Here is a 10,696-nt window from a genome sequence, read left to right on the forward strand (position 1 = left end):
CTCAACCCTGCTGTTACCTGTTTACCTTTACTCCCCGTTAGATTCTCTTTTTGTCTTTCCATGTGGAAGTAGTGTGCAAGCGTTGGCTACTGTTTGGATTAAGTGTTGAGGATGGAACACAGTGATAGAAGGATGGAAAACAGTGATAGAAGGATAGAACACAGTGATAGAAGGATAGAACACAGTGATAGAACACAATGATAGAAGGATAGAACACAGTGATAGAAGGATAGAACACAGTGATAGAAGGATAGAACACAGTGATAGAAGGATGGAACACAGTGATAGAAGGATAGAACACAGTGATAGAGGGATAGAACACAGTGATAGAGGGATAGAACACAGTGATAGAAGGACAGAACACAGTGATAGAAGGATAGAACACAGTGATAGAAGGATAGAACACAGTGATAGAGGGATAGAACACAGTGATAGAAGGATAGAACACAGTGATAGAGGGATAGAACACAGTGATAGAAGGATAGAACACAGTGATAGAAGGATAGAACACAGTGATAGAAGGATAGAACACAGTGATAGAGGGATAGAACACAGTGATAGAAGGATAGAACACAGTGATAGAAGGATAGAACACAGTGATAGAAGGATAGAACACAGTGATAGAAGGATAGAACACAGTGATAGAAGGATAGAACACAGTGATAGAAGGATAGAACACAGTGACAGAAGGATAGAACACAGTGATAGAAGGACAGAACACAGTGATAGAAGGATAGAACACAGTGATAGAAGGATAGAACACAGTGATAGAAGGACAGAACACAGTGACAGAAGGATAGAACACAGTGATAGAAGGATAGAACACAGTGATAGAACACAGTGATAGAAGGACAGAACACAGTGATAGAACACAGTGATAGAAGGATAGAACACAGTGATAGAAGGATAGAACACAGTGATAGAACACAGTGACAGAAGGATAGAACACAGTGATAGAACACAGTGATAGAAGGATAGAACACAGTGATAGAACACAGTGATCGAAGGACAGAACACAGTGATAGAACACAGTGATAGAAGGACAGAACACAGTGATAGAAGGATAGAACACAGTGATAGAAGGATAGAACACAGTGATAGAACACAGTGATAGAAGGACAGAACACAGTGATAGAACACAGTGATAGAAGGATAGAACACAGTGATAGAAGGATAGAACACAGTGATAGAACACAGTGATAGAAGGATAGAACACAGTGATAGAACACAGTGATAGAAGGATAGAACACAGTGACAGAAGGATAGAACACAGTGATAGAAGGATAGAACACAGTGACAGAAGGATAGAACACAGTGATAGAAGGATAGAACACAGTGATAGAAGGACAGAACACAGTGATAGAAGGATAGAACACAGTGATAGAAGGATAGAACACAGTGATAGAAGGATAGAACACAGTGATAGAAGGATAGAACACAGTGATAGAAGGATAGAACACAGTGATAGAAGGATGGAACACAGTGATAGAAGGATAGAACACAGTGATAGAAGGATAGAACACAGTGATAGAAGGATAGAACACAGTGACAGAAGGATAGAACACAGTGATAGAAGGATAGAACACAGGGATAGAAGGATAGAACACAGTGATAGAAGGATAGAACACAGTGATAGAAGGATAGAACACAGTGACAGAAGGATAGAACACAGTGATAGAAGGACAGAAGGATAGAACACAGTGATAGAGGGATAGAACACAGTGATAGAACACAGTGATAGAAGGATAGAACACAGTGATAGAAGGATAGAACACAGTGATAGAAGGACAGAAGGATAGAACACAGTGATAGAGGGATAGAACACAGTGATAGAAGGATAGAACACAGTGATAGAAGGACAGAAGGATAGAACACAGTGATAGAAGGACAGAACACAGTGATAGAAGGATAGAACACAGTGATAGAAGGATGGAACACAGTGATAGAAGGATAGAACACAGTGATAGAAGGATAGAACACAGTGATAGAACACAGTGATAGAAGGATAGAACACAGTGATAGAACACAGGGATAGAAGGATAGAACACAGTGATAGAAGGATAGAACACAGTGATAGAACACAGTGATAGAAGGACAGAACACAGTGATAGAAGGACAGAACACAGTGATAGAAGGATAGAACACAGTGATAGAAGGATAGAACACAGTGATAGAAGGATAGAACACAGTGATAGAAGGATAGAACACAGTGATAGAAGGATAGAACACAGTGATAGAAGGATAGAACACAGTGATAGAAGAATAGAACACAGTGATAGAAGGATAGAACACAGTGATAGAAGGATAGAACACAGTGATAGAAGGATAGAACACAGTGATAGAAGGATAGAACACAGTGATAGAAGGATAGAACACAGTGATAGAAGGATAGAACACAGTGATAGAAGGACAGAACACAGTGACAGAAGGATAGAACACAGTGATAGAAGGATAGAACACAGTGATAGAAGGACAGAACACAGTGATAGAACACAGTGATAGAAGGACAGAACACAGTGATAGAAGGATAGAACACAGTGACAGAAGGATAGAACACAGTGATAGAAGGATAGAACACAGTGATAGAAGGATAGAACACAGTGATAGAAGGATAGAACACAGTGATAGAAGGACAGAACACAGTGATAGAAGGATAGAACACAGTGATAGAGGGATAGAACACAGTGATAGAACACAGTGATAGAAGGACAGAAGGATAGAACACAGTGATAGAAGGATAGAACACAGTGATAGAAGGATAGAACACAGTGATAGAAGGATGGAACACAGTGATAGAAGGATAGAACACAGTGATAGAAGGATAGAACACAGTGATAGAAGGATAGAACATAGTGATAGAAGGATAGAACACAGTGATAGAAGGATAGAACACAGTGATAGAGGGATAGAACACAGTGATAGAACACAGTGATAGAAGGACAGAAGGATAGAACACAGTGATAGAAGGATAGAACACAGTGATAGAAGGATAGAACACAGTGACAGAAGGATAGAACACAGTGATAGAAGGACAGAACACAGTGATAGAAGGATAGAACACAGGGATAGAAGGATAGAACACAGTGATAGAACACAGTGATAGAAGGATAGAACACAGTGATAGAAGGATAGAACACAGTGATAGAAGGATAGAACACAGGGATAGAAGGATAGAACACAGTGATAGAACACAGTGATAGAACACAGTGATAGAAGGATGGAACACAGTGATAGAAGGATAGAACACAGTGATAGAAGGACAGAACACAGTGATAGAAGGATAGAACACAGTGATAGAAGGATGGAACACAGTGATGGAACACAGTGATAGAAGGATAGAACACAGTGATAAAAGGTGTTCCTTGGAATGGCTTACACGCTCTTAACCAATCAGATCCATTCCCCTTGCATTCTATCTCCTCCTCTTGTTACAGTTCCCTCCATAAGTATTGGGAAAATGAAGTACTTGTTTCTAGACTCCAACAGTTTGGATTTGAAATCAAACAAATCCTATGAGGCTGAAGTAGAGATTCTCATCTTTAATTAGGTGGGATTGCTTCAAACACCTACACCTTTTTAAGACAATGCACTCTCTTAATCCAACAACTCTCTACCCCTGGCCCATCCTATCTATCCTATCTATCTATCTATCCAACCAACCAACCAAGTAACCAAACCATCGTGAACTTTATCCGCTACCTTAATAAGACTCTCACTTTCTTTCAAGTACCCAGCAAATCTATCGAAACATCTTTCAACTTTTTCCACAAAAAGAGAAATGGCTTCCTTTACCCCAATAGTTATGGAGTCTACTGTATCAAAACTATACATTTTAGATTTACCCTCCATATGTCCTTATGTTTCTCTCCCTCTGTGCTGTTCCGCTCATCCATAATGATCCTGAATGTGCCTCCATCCTTCTCCCTTCCCCTCCTCCCCTGGTTCCTCCTCCTGTCTGTCCTGTGTTGTGTGTCCTCCCTCCCTGCCAGAACTCCTACCCTTCCAGACGCTCCACCCACACGGATGACTCCGCCCTCTTCATGGTAAGAGCTCCGCCCACACGGATGACTCCGCCCTCTTCCTGTGTGACTGTCTCCCTGCTTCCCATCCTATCAACCATCAACCCCTCCTCATCCTCCTTATCCTCCTCTTCTTATCCTCCTCTTCTCTCCTTGTGTTACACGGTTTAAACGACTCTCTACTGTTGATGTGTAGAGAACTCTCACCATTCACACCATGGGTTAATATCTATGCCAAATATGCATTTTGAATGTTTATCTTGAATTGAATGAGTGTGTCAATGTTCATGCCAATAATCCAGTGTTGCTTTGTTAGTGAGAGATGCATTCCTCTGTTAATACTCGTTAAAATAGAGGAGTTGTGGTTTTTGTTCGCATTAATTCTCATAACCTGCTGGGTTGTTTTCGGATTGTTTGGTTGACCGTCTGATGGCTGTCGGTATCCTTGCCTATCCGTGCTTTCAGACTCTAAACTAAACTCCTCCAAAAAAGTTCGGAAATGTTATTTCGGTCGGTTATTCCTCCCCTTTAATAATATAGATATATTTTACAATTATTTTTAAGAATGAGCCGCACAGCTAAACGTGTGGGTAGCGGCCCAAAAGTTTTTGCCAAAATCCATGTGTTGCAATATTCTTCTGTTGGTATTTACTCTCATTTTGAGTTTAGCTGTGTTGCTCATTCGACGAATGCATGATCCTTACGAGTTGTACCTCGTTGTAAAGGTGACTAATCAGGCTTTCCAACGATATAAAATACAATACCAATTGGTAATATTAAAGGGGAGGAATAATCGACCGAAAATAACATTTCCGGAGTTTATCTTTCACTAACTTTTTTCTCAGTCCTGCTGCATTGTAATCAGCACACCCTTGCTTAACCCCTCCTCTTCTTGAATGCTTTCTCTGACCCTCTGTCTCTTTGTGTTTGATCCTTTTTCTCTCTCTCTCTCTCTTCCTTCGGCTGCTCCCTATAAGAGCGAGTACCAGCCTCTCATGGTGTTTGAGATAGACAATGACACCAACACTATAAAACGGAGGCCTGGCACTCACAAACAGGTGAAAGAGACTTTGACTGTGTCCTCAACTCACCTCAACAAACACATCCTCACTCACATACAGTACAGGCCAAAAGTTTGGACACACCTTCTCATTCAATGTGTTTCCTTTATTTTCATGACTATTTACATTGTAGATTCTCACTGAAGGCATCAAAACTATGAATGAACACATGTGGAATGATGTACTTAACAAAAAAGTGTGAAATAACTCTAAATATGTCTTAGATTTTAGATTCCTCAAAGTAGCCACCCTTTGCTTTTTTGTTGTTAATAAAATAAAAAAATTGTTGTTGTTAATAAAATATATATATATATAATATTAAATATATATATAATAACATATTATTATTAACACATATTATATTTAATATTATTAACAACAAAAAAGCAAAGGGTGGCTACTTTGAGGAATCTAAAATATAAGACATATTTAGAGTTATTTCACACTTTATTGTTAAATACATAATTCCTATGTGTTCATTCATAGTTTTGATGCCTTCAGTGAGAATCTACAATGTACCAAATAGTCATGAAAATAAAGGAAACGCATTGAATGAGAAGGTGTGTCCAACCTTTTGGCCTGTACTGTATACATACAGAGTCCTCCACTATTGGAAAGAGGAAGAATTTAGCTCTTAGCCCTATGCTCCGACAGTTTGGATTTGAAATCAAACCGGTCACGAGGTTAAAGTCATCAGCTTTAATTCATTTTATTTTGTTCAACATTCGTTTCACCGTTTAGAAATTACAACCCTTTTTATACATAGTCCACCTTATTTATATTACCGGTATATTACATTGAAAACAGAAAAACATCTAATTACTGTCCCACAGATCAATCTCTTCAGTAGGTAGGCGTTGCCTGCAAAGGATTGTCGACCAAATACTAAACATGAGTGCTTTATTTGGACATTATATGATTGTTTCTGATACCTTTGGAGCTCTAAAATAGGGGGAGTATGTTTAAAAATGTTGTACTTTCTATACACTTCTCTCTATTCTGACCCTGTAGTAACTGTTTGATTTGGAATCCAAACTGTTGGATGAGTTTAGAGCTAAAACTGAGTTTAGAGCTAAAAGACAACATGCTTCCTGTTTCAAACACTTACGGAGGGCTCTGTATATACCCTAATGCAGATCCCACATGTGCACAGCATACATAAACTAAGGTATGCAAACATACCTTCGCACACACTCGTACACAGTTGTGGTCTTGTGGCCTGTTCAGTATCTGTGCTGCATGCTGTGTGTGTTTATTCAATTAATACAACAAGTCATGATGCTGTTTTTGCTGTTATGACTAAAATGGAACCCCAACTCTTTCTCTTTTCCAATTTCCTCCTCTCTCTCTTTGCATAATCCCTCATTTCGTTCCATTTCTCTAACTTTGTGTTCACTCTTCATCGTACACGAGTTATTCTTTCTCTAAATTATTATTTTATTTAAAAACCTTCATCCCACTATTGTTTCGCTGTCGTTTCTTTTCCTCCTTTACTTCCGTCTCTCCTACTCTCCTTCTTCTGTCTCTCCTGCTCTCCTCCTCATCCCTCCTTCTTATCCCTCTCAGTCTCTCTCTGGGTCGTCCATAGATGGCTGTCTTTCCCACGCTGCTGACATCACTTCCTGTCTGCTGCAGGTACTGCGCTCAGCATGTGTTGGCTTTTCAGAACAGCGTATCTTTCTCTCTCTCTTCCTCCCTCTCCTGTTGTTGCCATGCAGGGATGCACATGGTTAGCAACAGCACTCATGCTGTGGCATTCAAGCGATGATTGGTATTAACAGGCCCAAAGTGTGCCAAGAAAACGTCCCCTGTACCATCACCTGAATGAATGAGAAGGTGTACAGGGCAGGTGTTCCTAATAATGTGTTCAGTGAGTGTGTGTATATATATATATAATACGGTATATATTTCTTATTGACTCTCTCTCTAACCCTTCTTGCTCAACAGGGTGAGGAGCGGGCCTCTCTGTCTCCCACAGGTAAGCAGCTGTTTGTGTCGTTCATTCCTCATTTACTAAGAGGTTCAATATGTCCCATTGGCTTGCAGCAACCTCCAATACACACTCTCATCCACCCTGCCTCTCTCCCACCTGCCTGCAGCTCTTCAGTCGCCCACGTACTCCGGCCCTGCCGCCCCGCCCTCCTGCCGCGGCCCCGCCCCGCGCCCAGACAGCTTCCTGTTCCGCCTCAGCCAGAAAGAGGAGAAGAGGAGAGGAGGTATGTCATGGGGTCACGACCAGGGGTCATGACCAGGGCCTAAAATGTACTGTAATGTAATGTGTTTGATAGCCGCTGTGAAACCCCCCTGGCTAAATGCTGCAAGGTTTCTGGGCACGTCTCAACTGTTGGCGTGTCCTTCTCCATTCATTGTTACATGTCGTAAATAAAATCAATGTGCACGCTCAGCAAAAAAATAAAACTATTGTACATTACAAGGGTCAAACTGAGAAAATGGGTTAACAGCGTTAAAAAAAATCGTAATAATTCTTCCACCATTGGTATTGTGTCAAATATCATGATAGTGAACTACTATCAGTATCCAAGTTCAAAATTCCGGTATCATGACAAAGTGTGTGTGTGTGTGTGTGTGTGTGTGTGTGTGTGTGTGTTGCAGGAGATTGTGGAGCCCCCCTGGCTGAGCCTGAGCCCCCCCCTCCCCCCACCCAGGCTGTGGGTGAAGAGGCTGAGCTGGTGGGCCAGCTGAGGAAGGTTATTATTATTATTATTATTATTATTATTATTATTATTATTATTATTATTATTAACGTAGTTCAGTCCCAGTGTTTCTGCAGGGATATTACTATAATGTATGTTAAACAGGTAAATGTGTCCTAGCTGTTACTTTATTAGGGAATAATGCCAGGCTTCAGATGCCTCTCGGCCAGTCACAAGAATCTTGTTCTGATCAACCTGTTGTATAACGTCAGTTAGACCTGGTTCTTCTTTGTGTTGGATTATGGTGATGGTGTTTATATGCAGTCCTCAAGCAAGTACCTTAGAAGCTGTTGACACAGTGTGTCCTGGTGTTTTAAGATGTATAACCAATGCTAGGTCACTCACTCATCACTGTGATGCCATGGTGCAATGGACCTCTCTCTCCACTAGGAGGTGAAAGCACTGGTACACCTGTTGCTTATTGACCAAATCAGTCACTCAATATAGTTTTTATCTATACTTTGCTCACAATCACTGCTTTATTTGTTCCTAAGTCTAGAAGATAGGGAAAATGTCCTTTTCACATAATGCCCCTTCATCCTGGAACATATATATATATATATTTTAAGTTAGACAAGCTAGTGTGTGGCCTGGGTTGGTCCAGTGGTCTACAGTGCACACATATGCCCATGTCAGCATGGGTTAGAATCCGGCCCATGCCCTGCTGACATATCCTCTCTCCCTTCTTCTCCTTACTTTCCTGTCTGTCTTCACTACATCTGTCCAATAAAATGAACAATATGAGTGGGACTTCTCCACTCAGAAAAAGAATACTTGAAAAAGAGAAGCTAGTGTGAATAAATAAACAACATAAACATGTTGCTGCTGCTGCATCTCCTGTAAACGTCTGGTGCTCTCCTTGTAGAACATCGAGTCGCGCCTGAAAGTGTCCTTGCCTAGTGACCTGGGATCTGCGCTCACGGACGGGGTCGTGCTGTGCCATCTAGCCAATCACGTGCGACCACGGTCTGTGCCCAGCATCCATGTGCCCTCCCCTGCCGTGGTGAGTGTTCATGTGTTCATGTGTTCATGTGCATTGGAGAAATGTTCCTGTTAGTATTCATATACCTTAATACATGTTCACATCAGACACTAACATATCTAGACAATAATTTCATATTGAATACATTTAGCTTTTTTATTGTACTTATTTTTCTGTGCCTTAATAATAATAATAATAACAACCTTTAATTGTATAGCGCTTTTCCTGCAAATGTTGCAGCTCAAAGTGCTCCAATCATTATATAATCATAATTTAATTATTTAGTCATTTAAAGGCAATATTAAAAAGATGGGTTTTTAGTCTTGACTTGAACATATGTGCTGAGGTTGCATCCCTAATGTAAACTGGCAGTGAGACACAATCTGGAGCATACAATGAGAATGCAGCCTCACCAAATCTCTTCTTCTTCTCTTCAGCCCAAACTGACGATGGCCAAGTGTCGACGGAACGTAGAGAACTTCCTGGAGGCGTGTCGCAGGATCGGTGTCCCGCAGGTAAGACTTTCATTTGTTTATCAGAGTTTTCTGCCTGTCGTGACTTTTGCTGTGATATGATTGGACAATTTCTATTCTGGGGCGTGGCTTAGCGATAGGTCCATTCACTTAACTTACATGTAGTCGTTTCAATCTTGCTGAACAACAATGTTCCAACCTGCTACAACAACAACAATGCTGCTTGTGTGCTACTAACAGTAACTTTCTCTCTCTCCCCTCTGTGCTCTTCTCTTTAACCATGACACCTCCTTCCTTCACCTCCTCATATGTCTGTACACAATACCTCCCTCTGTTTGATCCTGTCCCCCTCCCTCTGCCACGCCCATGCCACCATGCCCCGCCCCTACCTGTGTGACAGGCCAGTTTGTGCTCGGTGGGGGAGGTTCTTGGGGGTCAGGGGGGCGGGGGTGTTTATGGGACAGTGGGGGCCCTGCTCACCATGGCTCCCCCACTCACGCCCTCCCCCCCAGCCCAGCTCGCAGGCTTTGCCCTCTTCTATCTCTCCATCATGTCTGTCCTGTGTGCTCTCTACTGCCACCTGGTGCCTCACCTCTGAACATGACCACACATTCACTTTAGCCTGACGTTGAACTGGCTATTTTATCCATCCACTCATGTAAAGACACACGGGGACACACAGTTACATACCTAAACGCACTCCTCAATGCTTGTCCTTACCGAGGGTCACTCCCACACCCATTACCGCAGCAGTATCCAAACCAACCACACCACAGGTGTCAGAACTCGAGAGAAAAGCACAAGAACGAGTGGGACCTCCACTTAGCCTTAAACAAAGAGGAGCTAGCCAGTGACTGGTTGCAATCCATCGAAAGTGGTACAACTCCAACTGCCAAATGACAGTTATTTATTTGTTCTAGCTGTTTCTTTGGGTGTTCCGTTCCCTCAGGGAGCGGTTAGGTGGCGCTTTGAGACCCCTGTGTGCCCCTTCCCTTTGTTAGCTGTTAGCCAGCCCCCACCCAGAGAGACATTGGGACCCTGGAGGTTTTTGTCTGTGTCACTAAATCCTCTCCTGAACCTTCTCCTGTGCCTTACGTTTGTCTGCCAGTAGTTGTGTTTCCATAAACCGTTTTGATTCGCATTTTGAACTATATCGCATTAGAAATGTTATGGAAATGGATTCATTCGAATAAGCTTCCTCTAATTTGCACAAAAGTTTGTACGCCCGCTTGAGGTGGTTTTTGTCTCATGCGAATCAGAGTTAATGAGCGTAAAGTTAGATGGAAACAGGTTTTTCCGAATAAACTCTGACGTAGCGAGCATTCAACTCACGTGACTCAACTGTCTCCTTCGTCTGGGCAGTCTGCCACATGGCCAATGCTAGCTGACATTCAAGAATTTTTATAACTTTCCCAAGTGAAACTAATTCCTGAATTCCTGTCAAATG

At 41.8% G+C, this 10,696-nt stretch overlaps 1 protein-coding gene across 1 annotated transcript in view; it reads left to right on the forward strand.

The window, feature by feature from the left end:
* lrch3 (leucine-rich repeats and calponin homology (CH) domain containing 3) overlaps positions 1 to 9,847 on the forward strand; it is a gene marked incomplete at its 3' end in the record, with an annotated part of 30,026 nt that extends 20,179 nt beyond the window's left edge. Inside the window, exons 13-20 of the mRNA XM_080547199.1 lie at positions 3,990 to 4,043; positions 6,647 to 6,715; positions 7,028 to 7,058; positions 7,180 to 7,296; positions 7,697 to 7,788; positions 8,660 to 8,797; positions 9,214 to 9,291; positions 9,650 to 9,847. Of these exons, the coding sequence (XP_080403325.1) occupies positions 3,990 to 4,043; positions 6,647 to 6,715; positions 7,028 to 7,058; positions 7,180 to 7,296; positions 7,697 to 7,788; positions 8,660 to 8,797; positions 9,214 to 9,291; positions 9,650 to 9,847 (777 nt within the window). The remainder of the gene's footprint in view (positions 1 to 3,989; positions 4,044 to 6,646; positions 6,716 to 7,027; positions 7,059 to 7,179; positions 7,297 to 7,696; positions 7,789 to 8,659; positions 8,798 to 9,213; positions 9,292 to 9,649) is intronic.
* Between the last annotated feature and the right edge of the window lie 849 nt (positions 9,848 to 10,696).

The sequence above is a fragment of the Nansenia antarctica genome, assembly GCF_963989245.1.
Source record: "Nansenia antarctica genome assembly, chromosome: 17".
In the NCBI taxonomy this organism is placed as follows: Eukaryota; Metazoa; Chordata; class Actinopteri; order Argentiniformes; family Microstomatidae; genus Nansenia; species Nansenia antarctica.